General features: G+C 38.1%; 1 protein-coding gene across 1 annotated transcript in view; it reads right to left on the bottom strand.

The window, feature by feature from the left end:
- The window catches only part of ALG5 (ALG5, dolichyl-phosphate beta-glucosyltransferase), a 22,801-nt gene that overhangs the window by 8,063 nt on the left and 1,009 nt on the right, over window positions 1–13,729 (bottom strand). Inside the window, exons 2-9 of the mRNA XM_009327854.1 lie at window positions 13,574–13,628; window positions 12,776–12,947; window positions 11,896–11,942; window positions 11,149–11,217; window positions 9,807–9,899; window positions 8,117–8,230; window positions 6,725–6,784; window positions 3,375–3,526 (exon numbers count right to left, since the gene is read on the bottom strand). Of these exons, the coding sequence (XP_009326129.1) occupies window positions 3,375–3,526; window positions 6,725–6,784; window positions 8,117–8,230; window positions 9,807–9,899; window positions 11,149–11,217; window positions 11,896–11,942; window positions 12,776–12,947; window positions 13,574–13,628 (762 nt within the window). The remainder of the gene's footprint in view (window positions 1–3,374; window positions 3,527–6,724; window positions 6,785–8,116; window positions 8,231–9,806; window positions 9,900–11,148; window positions 11,218–11,895; window positions 11,943–12,775; window positions 12,948–13,573; window positions 13,629–13,729) is intronic.

The raw sequence follows: 13,729 nt of genomic DNA, 5'->3' as shown, positions 1-13,729 counted from the left end.
CAGCAGCGAGGGAGCCCTCGACAGACTCAGTGAGTAAGGTGCTGGCTCTCAGACGGCTTTTATCCTAAACGCTGCCTGTTTCTTGAATGTTCCCCAGCACTCTCCTCCGTTATTAGCAGAATATCCGAGCACTGACCACACTGAACTGAATTCTTTCAATACCTAACAGAGCTGCACTTCACTAATGGGATTTTAAGATTCAAAAAGAATCAAATAATTTCTTCAGATGTCAAATAGCCCCTGTGCAGTGATGCAGAGGTGGTAATAAACCCAGACTTCAGAGCCTTTTGTCCAATATCAAGATAGTGGTTTCTCTGCAACCCCCTGCTGATGGTCTCAGTATGAGTAAGTTGTTTTGTGACCCAGTTAGGGACTCACCGTTGTTCCAAGTCAGCAGAAATACAATACTGACTACTATTTCTTCCTCTTACATCTTCATTCTCATGACATGTACAAAACCTCCATGGCACAATGTCTAACCAGTTTTTATTTTCGTTTTTACACACACATGCTATGCAATGGAAAGGTATCAGGGGCCAGTTTTGTTTAAAATAAGAAGTTTCCATTATTGGACTATTTCAGATTCTTGTATTACCACATACAAAGGAATCCAATATATGGTTCTACGGCATGAGCGTTTGATGTCCCTGTATCATTTCCTACTGCAATTATCCCAACTGTCTGTACACCACAGACATTCCACTTACGACTACCGTTTCCTTTAATATACCCACTTTCCCCACATGCTTATACCTCCCCATCTCCCAGTTTTCTTTCCAGATCTTATGAATATTAACTGGGAAAGGGACAGTACTCTGTTTTGTACACTAAAACGTCAGCTTCCAGTTACAAAAGCTGAATGACTATCTGTGAAGCAGATAAGCAAATTCTGAGTCCATACTGTAGTTTTTTCTTCAGCAGTGGCAATCATCTGAGTTTCTCTCCCCTACTAGGGTTTCAGTTGCCACAAAACTTGCCAAAGCTTTCCATCTTGAGATCTCTAGTCTTCTGTCAGATTTCGTTGAAATTAGCCAGTAAGTTTGCAAATAAAGGCAGGGAAGTACAGGGACCGCCTGAAGGACAGATGAGGATAAAAGCAGACAATATATTGCCTGCTTCGGCAGAAAATTAAACTGAATAAAAAAACTCTAGTGTTGTTTTAGGCAAATTTGTGACTTGGAAGTCTCTCAAGAGCTGTTTATTGGAAGAATTTGAGTTATTCTTTTCTTGAATAACAAAACAAACATTCTTCATCACTAACCAGTAAATTTCACACAAATAGGAAAACACTTAGGGGATTAGTTTATGGATTACTGTAAATAAAAGAGCAAGAATAGAAGGCTAATTTTATAGGAGCACATATAAGCACAATGGATTAACACACCAAGACCTGAAGATCCAGTGTGTTCCACACCTGCAATAGAATTACTATAAAATAAGTTAGCAATATCCCTTTTTCACTGCCTCTATTCCAGGATAATGAGGTACAGATGACAATGTACAGCACAATTATTTTCACTCTTTCGTTCCTTTGTTGTTAGAGAATCTGAATAGCAGAAGAAAGCATGTTAAGATTTTTTTTTAATAAACTGAACACTTTACATAATATGTCTGCCCAATAAGTACAATTATAGTCAAAATCTTCCATTTACAACAGAATAAGATTGAAGATTGTATTTTTACAGATTAAACTTATGATCCTCCTTCATTTCTTTCAGTATTTCTTCTTGAAGCCCTTCATTTAGAGAGTGACGTTAAATAGGATAAATTTGAGATATGCACTTCTGGGCTACACATACATGTTTAACCATGTATTTAGAAAGTTCCTGTATATGAAATTTACAGAACTTTACAGATCAAGTTTGGTTTTGGAGGTAGCAGCAGAAATCATGTTTCTGGTTCAGCTATAGCTTTCTTTAGGGCAATAAGCAAGCCACTCAGCTAGGAAAGTGATTTTGTGAACGCTGACTGCTCACAATTCCAGAATCAATTGAACTGAAGCGCCATGTTCTGCATCAGATTTGGGTAGTGCACCCAAACACTACCTTTGCAACCCCATTCCGGAGGAGCAATATAGCTCAACTATCACTGCCAAAGATCAACCTAAAGCTAGATGTATTGGAATTGACTAGGACTGTGGGATTACACACATTTTCATATAAGAACATTGTTCAGTAATTCTGTTCCCTGTCAGCAAGTAGTAGCCTGTAAGAAGTTTCCTTGGATGAAGATAATAGTTTGAAAAGATTTGATTACACTTAATTAAGCCTGGGGACTGTCACCATCCTTTTTTGCAATAATGTTCGTGTAGGAAATATACAGAAATTATGGTATTTGTGCGGAAAAAGTGTTTCAGTCCCATAACAGTAGTCATGACTGTATCACTCTCATAAGGGAACTGTTCTAGCTAAATTATAATGAGAGCGCTCTAAAGTAATTAAAAGACTATGCATAATTTTCTACTGTCTTACATCAATAAGATCTATGAGTAGTTCTCTTGTGAAATATTCTAGCAAGAAAATAAGCTAAGAGTAGGCATTTCCTTTCACTTTGAGCCTTCAGCGATTACAAACATCAGATATGGATTTTAGGTAAAGTGTTTTGGTTACTCAGCACTGAATTGTGAGGTTGCAATGTGTAAAAATAGACTGATAAAATTTCTGAATAGGATTAATAACTCTTAACTTCCCATATCATAGTAAGAGCTTCTCTCCATTTCTTACTCTGCTTGCATGGCTCACATCTGTAAAAGGAGAGAGGACTCTTAGAAATAGGAACTGGATTACAACACAACCAAAAATTAATGGTTTGGGATTTCTTTTAGAGGTGAAGAGAGAAGAGTTCTTGGGATTTTCCTTTTGTTTGCTCCCCTAATCAATTACCAGTTGCTCTGACAAGGCAAAACCAGAATGTCTTACTTCTCAGTATTACACAACTCTTTCTATACCCCATGCCAAAGTAAAATGGACTTGCAAGGAGTCAAGGAGTCAATTGTTGCCACTCCAAATCTCAGCAATGTAGTCTTAAAATCCTTCCTGCAGTTTACATTGGATGCTCTTTTAAAATTAAAACTTAGTAAGCCTATTTGTTCCCCTTCTCCCTATCATCATGAGTAGAAAGAATAAAATTAAATACTCAACTACTTCCTAAAGTATATCTTAATAATAAAATAGAATTCCTAGCAAATGCCAGGATATTTTAGCGTAACAAGAAATCTAAATTGCCAAGCAAGTAGTACTATACTTGGTTAAACTGAGCAGCTAGGATTTATACACAGACATCGCATGCTTCATAGTAGCTGCAATACTGAAATTACTTTTTCAAAACCATGTTCAATTAGGAAAAAAACAACAACAAAAAAAGAAAGAATTTACCAGCGTTCTATATGAAGAGTTGAGAAGGTCCGCAAGGCAGCTTCTCTGGTTAAAAGTTTAAATCCGCACTGCGTGTCCCTGATCTCTTTGACACAGAGAAACCATACAAGGAAGTGGAACCCATACATAAGAAGAGTTCGAAAGTAAGAGCGCTGTGGACAAAAAGCAGGAGGTTAGATGGTTTCATTTAAGTGATGAGCGAAGTGTTTGAACAGAGCTGGCTTACAGGACAATAATCCTGTTTCGTGATAGCTTTCAAAGTTTGTAAACTGTTTCTGCTTTGCACTGGAATAAACCCAGAACTTTTCAATTGTTACAGTGAAACAAAATTACAGCTGAAAAGGCAAGACTTGCCAGTCAAGCGCATGGTTAGGATGCTGGCCTAGGATATGAGAAGTCCAAGTTCTTTCTTCTGCTTTCCCTAATTCAGAGCAGCTTTTCATTCTGGATAATGCCTTATTAAGTGGAGCAGGAACCTGCACCTGGATTTCAATTAATGAGCGCGACAGCCACAGTATCTTCTGGTTCTTTGGGAATTCCCCCAGGAAAAGAAGAGTGAAGGAGGAGGGGGGTGGCATGCTACATGCTCTATTCCACTGGACACTTACAAGCTATTTTTCCCTCTGTCTGGTCCTCTTGTTTTCCTAAAAATTGGTTGAACGTGTCTAACAAATTCAAAAGTTACCAGGACAAACAATGGAGAATAAGCCAGCAGGACTGCATGAATACTGCTATTCTTAAGAATACACACTAAAAACTAAACAGCTTCCAGCTGCTACTCTGACACAAAAATTAAAAAAAAAAAGTTTTCTATTATTAAAAAAAACAAATGGGAGCATCTCTTGTTTGCCACCCACTTCTTTCATTCAATGCGGCACGATCTCCAGTGCTTGCACACACCATGTTAAGGCACTTAAAGGCATGCAATTAGAGAATGCACTTTTTTGCAGTATATGATGAACCAAGTAAAAACAGGGCTAAAGTAACAGCTGCTGTGCAAGATAATATTTCATTTTATATTTCCAGCAATGTTACACAGTCACCTCTTTTGTTCTTTTGCTTTCACAAATGTATTTTATGTTCCCGGTAAATTTTCTCCCAGCCTACTCTAGTTACACTTTTATTCTTGACATAATAATCATACAGGTAAATTTGTCCAAGGAATCCACAGGCTGGACTCTGGGTTTGCAGAGGTCCCTCCTAGTCTTTTATTCAAGACAGCTCCTGAGCAACTAGAACTCTGAGCCACAAACAGCTTCTCAACTCACTGCTGGTCTTAAGCTCAATTTAGGTGGTTGTATCTAAGACTGCAAGCCAAATACCACGCAAAAATCTTCAGGAGCCTACAAGTTAACTGGTAAGCATCTCTGGGTGGTAACAGATGCCTTTAAAGCTAATAATTTCAAACCTCACTTGAAAAATGAGAAGATGCTCAGCTTATTATGTAATAGCCTTTGGCTTAAGGAAATTCAAATTCATAGCTTGTGCCTCTCAGAAAAGTGCTCTAGACCCTAGGTTAATGGTGGATCTGGTGTGGATTCGTTGGCTCTTTTGGTGAATGACTGTGTGACCAAGAACACAAGGCTACTTACTAGTCCCAAAAGGGAAGCTCTAAGCGGCTGCATAACTGCCAGCCAGTGAAACTGTGCGCTTACTTCACTAAGAGGAGTTCCTGGGTTATGTTCATCACTCCCAGGACTATTTATATGTGTCATACTAGGGTTTCATTAAAGTACATTAACAATTCTGGAGGTAGAACAGAATTCTTCATGTCTTGAGACTGAATTTAAGGGTGAAATTCTGGTCTTAATAATAAATCCCATACAGCTGCTTCTCACAGCTTCATTCTACTGTAAGCACAGAGAGAAATCCCAACTTCTCCAAGACTGTTCTGCAATTTTTTTTATACCTATTGCACTACACAACAGTCTCTTCTCAATGTGGTAAAGGCAGTCTTTCCTTTCCAGTCTAGGGACAGCTGGGTGACAAAATGGGCTACGTATTTCAACCAGAGCAGTACTACCTATCCAGTTGGCGATTCCTTTATCAGAAAGTCAGAAATATGGGGACAAACAGGAAGCAAAGGATGCACACATCTTAAAAACTGTACTTTTGCATTAAAAGATGCATTAAAAGTCCTGTTCCAATTCCTCTCCTTCACGTAGCAAGGCCTTCAAAGATGAAAAGAAATCTGAATGCACTGAAGAAAGTTTATCTACATTCAGTACCTGACCACACAATGAAGCATTTTTTCTGGGCTCAAATTTATCCGCTACATGGTCTCCATGTAGTAGCAACATTTCCAGGATACACTGGCTGCACAGATAACAAATAACTGCAAATAGTATATTCTGTACTACAACCATGCAAGTACCATGTCAAAGATTTATCCTAATTTCAGATAATGATGAAGGTTTTGGATTTGGAGTTTTTTGTGAGGATGCTAACATACACTCAGCAGTATTTACAAGTCGTCTTTCCAGTGAACCACTCCAATAGTACCTGATAAACCAGAAGAAAAAATTAAAGATCTGCCAGGGGCTGAACATTACCAGTGTAACTTCTTTTGAACTTTTGTAACTATTTCAGTAGTTGTGTATATATTTTAGAATCATTTCAAGTATTAAACATCAGTATAAACAAAGCTTACTCTTGAGAACATTCAACATGATGAGCACATCCAACGATGCTGAAAAAATCAGTCCAGCAATGCGTTTGTTGCAATACAAGTTCCATGCCTGTGCTTTGTCAACTACTGTCTGCCAAGACATCAGAAAACCAGATGCAAGATAAGACTGTGCGCCTATGCATCACTGTTTATTCCACAAGAGCTACACACAGAACAGTACTGTCTGTGTGTTCAAAACTAAAAAATTTTACTATGAGTAATAAAGGAAAAATTACAGTAATTGAGATACTCTTTGTTCAAACAGTTTGCTGCTAATTATCCCTACTCATTTTAAGCAGGTTTCAAGATCTGCAGATCAAGCTCTTGCACTGGAAGGGAATCAATAAAAATGAACCTATCGGTTGCCTTCCACTCCAGCCCCAGTACTGGTTAATAGGCACCAATACCGTCAGGGATTAGAAGCTCTGCTTGTAAGATGTTCTCAACTAGAAAAATTAAATCCATAAATTGAAACACTAACTGACTCCAGTTCAAAGTGCCTGAAATCTAGCACACATCCTTTGCATATGATGGAGCACATGCTACACTTATGACAAGCTCTTCCTATGTTTTAGCTTCCATTCTTTTACAAAGATTGATTATTTAATTGTAAAATCTGTAGAGCGGAATCAAATAATGGAAGTATTTGAGTATTAGTACACAGCAGGAAACGGAAACAAACCTTTGCTATTGAGTCCTTCTCCAGATGAGCTCTAGAACCACAGGAAATAGCCATCTGGTTCTGCACAGGAATACAAATTAAAGAGTTATTACTTAAACTAACATTTTCTGAATCAGCGGAATCTTGTGCTGAGAACTCTGTAATAAAAAAAACTTCAAAGCAATACACTTTTCTGCTACTTTTCCTACTGCTAGATTCTGAGGCTAAAAATCACTTTTTTCTAAATTAACAGATCATCTAAAGTTTATTACATTTTGCATATGGTGCATACAAATTGCTGCAATTTATTAAGGTCTGGTTTAGCTTACACTGTTCCTCTGAGGTATGCATGTAGTAAATGTGTTAAACAGAACAGATAAGGATTCAGCATTCCTAAGCACTTAATGTTATACTGTACGTCCTCCCTAAATATTGCACTGTGGAAGGGATAACAGAATAAAGTACTTGTTGCACTGATGTACCTTCAAACAAATAGAACGCCATAGTTTCAGCCAAAAATATAATCTCAAATTAAATCAAAAGACGTGATCAAAACAAAAGGTTTAACATTATTCTCATACTACTACTTCTCACACGAAATCTCTCAAATCTACTGTATTTCAGAGTGTGGGACTGATGCTGGAGAGCCAGCAGCTGCTGCCGCCTTGGTAGTGGAGAGCATCAGGGAAACACTGCCGCTCGGCGTCTCCCGCACTTGCGGTCCTGCACTCGCAGACCGTGACCCTTCACACAGGCGCATTCCTCGCAGCTCCCGCTGGAAGGCTGCACATCGCTTCTGGCACTTCGGGACACTAGCTACAAGTACCTCACTCATCTGCATTTAAGCAGAAAATAAACCTCAGTTCTTTCAAGTCAAGCACCTAAAAGAGAATGACTATGCAGGGAGGAGCTCTTGTTCCACAGGTTTTTGAATTTTTATTTACAATAGAAGTTCTTCCAAATACTAAGAAACTAACAACTAAATGCTATTAAACTAACAACTCTGAGAAAAGAGAACCTCTATAAAATAGGGCGAAATTAAGATGCATCCTTAAAGGTATATAGGATGACATCAGATAAAAAGAAAATACAAAGCAGTTAACAAAAAAAAAATTGGTTTTTAACTGAGTAGGCAACACATGGTATTTATACAGAGTAGAACAACTTCAAAGGAAGAATGGTAAATAGAACATTATGTACTGCATTGAAATAGGCACAGTGAATGCAAAGGAGGTAAGAACTCTGTGGAAGCTACTTTCTGACAGCCCATTCTTGCAGCTTCTAAGCTTACACCTAGGTCTTCAGACTTACACCTAGACTTCAACCCGTTCTCAAAAAACTCAAGTTGAAGAGAATTATAAAAATCAATCTGTATGCATGTGTATTAAACAAACCATGAGAATTTATACTTACAGGCCACGGCTGAAGATTTTTTAGACCCTCTTCTACTTTTTCAATATCTGCAAATTTTGTAGCTCCATCTGCATCAGCCATAAGAATTTTTTTCCCCCGAGAACTAAAGACACCCTGTAATCAAAATAGTCAATAAAAATCCAACACCTTTGAAATTGGTATTTGTCTTAAGAGAGCTGCAAGACACTCCAAAAACCTACTGTAGCAACTAGAACAGTGGTATCTTAGAGAGTCAACACAACAGGTGAGTCTTAATATTCTGCTACTAACAACAATTTATCAATTTACATTGTAATAACATCTAGAGACTTCACACACTGAATAGCGTCCCACAGTGACAGACAATGCATGAACACGAAAGGTTAAGAGTCCCTCTCCAGAGAAGCTTGCAAACTAAAAGCTTTACAAACCAAAATCCCCAGAGACAACAAGTTGCCACAGTCAGCTATACAGAGGAGCACAAAGAAGCAGTGATGAGCAGCTGCCGCTGCACTGGATAGCTTTTCTTTGTCATTTGAGCTATGGAAAGGAGGATGCCGTGCTATTTTTTCCTAACACTGTTTCAAGAGAATTCAAGAGAGAACCTGAAATTAGTTTTGAGTAATAAGTCTTAAGTCACAGTATCACTGCAAAACATTTGTGATGCACAGGTCTCACAGCTTGTCTTGCCATATTCTTGGTCAGACATCTTTGACAATTTTCGAAGGGGTCCAGACAGGAAAACAATTAGCAGTGGGTTTGCCAAAAGTACTGTCGTAACCAAGCATGTGTGACTTTGGCAAAACCTGTCAAGGAAGTAGTAGTATATACACCCACTCTACACTTTGCACTACAAAAAATATATCACACAGAGAATCGTTCTCCTTCTCTTGGAATAACTTCAAAATTATATCCCTTACAAAAGCTCCGTATGTTCTAATTTAATATTCTCTCCATTTGCTATAGTTACTCATGTTTCATAAAAAAAAATTAAATTGACATATTAATGATAGAGCTTAAAATACAGATAAAGACAGTCACCGATGACCCATAAATGATACCACCCTTTTTCATAAAGGTAAGGTGTCATTCATCTTAGGAAAAAAATGTTCCTTTTAAATGTGTAACACCTATTTTATCTTTCGAACATGATGATTTTATGATAATATCTATGTGAAAATTAATATGGGAAAGCATAAATTCTGCTTGTTCTACTAGCGAGTGCGGGTGATAGCAGTGCGCTTCAGTAAACACAAACTTTGCTGGATGAGAGTGTTTGTTCATGAGCCATATTTAAAACCATAACTGTGACCTGGAAAGCAATGTTTGCAAATTTAGCTGTATTTTCTCTACAAAAGCTTTACTTTAATCTGTAAAGGTTTTTTTTTTTGTTTGCTTTCTTTTAAACGCCAGCCTATTTCTAAGTGGAACTAACAGGAACATGAAATTCAAGTCTAACTTTTTTTTTCTTTTGAATTCTCATATAAAAAAATTCTTTGTTATTGATCTTACTGGCAAGAAAATACTGTTTCCAAGATCTAAAGCTTATTTTGAAAAGAGTTTTTGCCTTAATTTATAGAACCTGTACTCAGTTTTCTGATAATAATTTTGTTAATGTATTGAATTCAAAATGTCAATCAGCACAGCTCTATCTTCTGCATATTTGGGCACAGGTAGTTCAGACAGAGAAGGAGATGAAAGTAGCAATTACCATCCTGACTGCTCCTCCTTTCCCTCGATTTTTTACCAAAGAAAGCACTCGCACTTTGTCACTTCCATATTTCTTGCAGTACTTCATTGCAACCTGATAGACACACAAAAAACCAGCATAAAACAAAAACAGGAATCAAGGAAGAAGTTTACATTTGCTCACCCTTTTTAAAAAAAAATTTAATAGCACAGAGCTATTACCACTTCAGTCGGCACAAATACATTGCCAGTGTTTGCTGGAGTCTGTTTGGGAAAATAAAAACCAGTTCACGGTCAACACAAGACGACTGAAGAAGCTAGTCATGTTCAGTAAGAACAGGATATTCCCCCCAAGCAATTCTAAACCCCATTCACCCAAGTCCAAAAAACTTAATACTAATGTAATTTATATCATACTATTACAGACCTTTTATAACAACACCAAGAGTTAATCAAAGAAAAATAATTTTCTACTACTGCTACCTATTTCTCACTTGTCTTGCTGCTATCTATGGTTTTAAACAAGAATTCACAGTGACCTAAAATCCCATTCACACTGCAGAGATGTGCACATTTTGTTCCATGTTGTGGGGAAGAGAAAGCATGCGTTTTCTCCTCTAATTTTTTCTAAAGTTTGTCTCAAGCCCTTGTAAGTCCAGAGGCCCATGGCCATAGTGTGCTCAGTTAGAAATGATGCTAGAAGGAATGCAAAGCAGTCCAAAAATATATACGAGCAATCCTTAATGGACAAGCTTAAAGGAAGTAAATGAAAAAGTAGCATTCATTTTAGCAGCTAACTCAAACATCTTCCAAACAGTAGTAAAAAAACCCCTCAAGTTGGCCAGCCTTCCTTTCCAGTGACATACATCAAAGTTGAAGCAGAAGAACGCAGAACTATTTTGAAAATACCACTACTGGCACGGGGATTTTTAAATGAACAATGCCATGAAGGGTATGGGAAAGAGCTACACAACATGTCAGCTGTTCTGTCAATCACAGTATAAATCAGCTATTTTAACAGGCTTTTTAGTTTCCTCAAGTTCATATTCACATCACTATGCATATGTAGAATATTTCGAAATAAATTTCTTGAAGTTAAGATTAGAATATTTAGAATCTCAGCTGCAGGAAAATGGCTGTCACAGCCACCAATCAAGAATACTACATTCGCAAAAAGAATTATACGTGTATGCATATGCGTATGTGACATCCACAACGCATCCAGGACAATGACAGAAAGTATTCAGAAACATTGTCAACTACCTCAAGTAGCAAAATATAAATGCAAAACGTTGTTATATTCCACAAATGCAGTACTGAAATCCACACCTCTGATTACTTGGTAAGACACTTCTTTTTCTTACCTTTGTAGTTTGATCTTTACTACCATCATCAACCACTATTACTTCATAAGTGAATGAAGGATCTTGTTTCTTGAAAATAAAAACAGAAATAATGCATTTCATCCAATTTCTTAAGTAGGTAGTAGGTCTTTCAAACATCAGCATCCTTTCCTCCCTAGCAGTTTTTAACTCATTCATGGTTGCCAACAGACACCAATATGATGTAGTAAATTTGTTAAGATGGCACAAGTGAAGAATTTTGCCATATTTGATGCATGTTCCATTACATCGGCTTGTCATAGTTTTCCTCAGCTACCATCTAGAACTGAAAAATCAATTTAGTTGTAAAAGATGAAAACTCAGAGCAACATCACTGTTCAGAAAACCCAAACAAAACAAACCCCACAAACCTTCACAGTGGGCTTCTTACCCAGAGAACAAATCCTAATGAAGAACAGATGCTTAAGAAACTTGTTGGAACAAACCAGGATTTAGTTTAGAAAGCTAAATGTACGGTTAATCCTTAATCTCTGTCTTGGAGAGATATCGTGCATACAAAGATTTTTCATCATATATAGTATATTAAATTTTTACTTAATTTAAAAATACCTTCCGGCATTCAATCTAAAAATAACTGATAAGAGACAGAAGCGTTAGTTCTAAGTGGCTAAGTAATACTGGTTTAACGTACACCAAAATAACAAAGTGAATAGATCACTGACTTATTACATAGAAAAATAATTAATTTTGAATGCAAAATGAAAATACCTGTCTTTTTTCTAGATAATCCAAAGCTTCATCCATCATAAGAGGTACTAGAGGAAAGGTGGAGGAGATCAGGTTAGTAGATTACAACAGGCAAAGCACCAAAGAGCACCTGCACAAGCAAGCTGAAAACAACCACAATGCAGAGCTGAGCAAGTTGCCTCTTTCATACAACACTACTTTCAGTAAACAAGCTTAGCACCTGCAACTCTAAGTCCTGTCCTTTCTGAATGCAAAAAGAACACTGAACAAAATCACACGTGTAAGACAGGATAAAAACGTTTCTTCTGAAACCTTGTGTCTAGATACGCTTTACTTCTCAACACCTCTCTTAATGGAATCCCAAGCAGTGCAGTACTTTCACTTACCGAGGAAAGGAATGACAATACCACGTCAACCCCAAGTACAGCTTTAGAGCTTGATTATTTCTATCGCATCTGAAAGCCTTCACTTTTTAGTATCAGGTACTCATATATATGGCCAAGTCAAACAGGAACTCATGAGATGATCCTTTTTTTCTGCTTGTTTGAAGCTGCTGCTGTTGTTTACAGAGTGGGAAGCTCTCAAATCAATTTTAAAAGTCTTTTTCTACTTCTTGCCTTACAGCATTTACAGGGGCAATGAGCAGCCATTCCGCTGGACTTCATTAAAATAAAGAGGATTCTTACAAGTGCCCCATGCTATTTTTAGCAGCAGAAATCAAATTACACAGTGTCTTAATTTTGAAATTCAATGTACTTGGACTGTTTTCTGGGAACTGTGTCCAAAATCAGATACATAATCTGGCCTGCCAGAATCTACTGCTAACATAAACTGACCTCTGCATTATTAGAGTAACAACAGACAGATTTTCTTCTTTTTCTCAAAACAAGAAAAATCTTACACCGGTCTTCCTCATTGTATGAAGGCACAACAACAGAGAGTTCCCTTGTAGGTGGATCATGTATACTTGGTACAGATTCTTTCCTGCCTTCGGCATTTACAAAGAATTTCTCTTCTTCGTGTCGGTGAAAGGTTGGCATTTTTCTGGCAGTTACATGAGCAATCATACAAATCTGCGATGAAAAAGAAATGAGAAAAATCATCGAGCGTTCTATTAAAGGTTTACCTAGCTGTTGAATGCGCTACAAGGGGCAACCAACTATACTTCAGTAATGAGGTGGGTCAACGCTGCAGTACTGCATCCACTGACCAAATCACACAGGACCGAAACCTTCTCATGCCATTTGATGACTCCATTTCACCTACTCTGACCACTGTCAGCATCATTGACTTGTTGCTGTTTTCAACTGCAAAGCATGTAGGTGCCTCCAAAGTTGTGGTCCAAGCCCCGCTGCCCCATCCCCAAGTAATATCTACCACACAAGCTGGTGCTGCCTCTGATCCTGCACAGAGCCACTGAAATCAATGGCACTACTCACGACCAGTCAGCCACATGCCCTTGCAAAACTGAGGCTCTGGCCATTTTTATGCATGGCTAACATAAATCTGTAGAACTTGGTTTCTGGAGTACTTTTACTCGGGAACGCCATATATGCAGTACTGCTGGTGGGCAGCAGAATTTCAGTTTCCAGGTGTCGAACTTACCAAACTCGCACTACATTTCAGTCACTCGGAAACATACAGGACTGCCAAGGGGTTACTGTGAACGCGCGTCACCAGGATATTTTACAAAACGTACTGTAAGGATGAAACGCTCCATTTTTATCTCGTTTGCAAGGCGTCTGACCCCACGCCTTGCGAAAACACGTTCCCCGCATAAAACCACGCACAAGCACAGCCCGGCCAGCTGCTGCAGAAACGGAACCAGGTGCGACCCGCGCCGCCGGCCAGTCCG

The sequence above is a fragment of the Pygoscelis adeliae genome, unplaced genomic scaffold (genome assembly GCF_000699105.1).
Source record: "Pygoscelis adeliae isolate BGI_AS28 unplaced genomic scaffold, ASM69910v1 Scaffold14, whole genome shotgun sequence".
In the NCBI taxonomy this organism is placed as follows: Eukaryota; Metazoa; Chordata; class Aves; order Sphenisciformes; family Spheniscidae; genus Pygoscelis; species Pygoscelis adeliae.
Note: the sequence above shows the minus strand (reverse complement) of the source record. Positions and strands in the feature narration are given on the sequence as shown.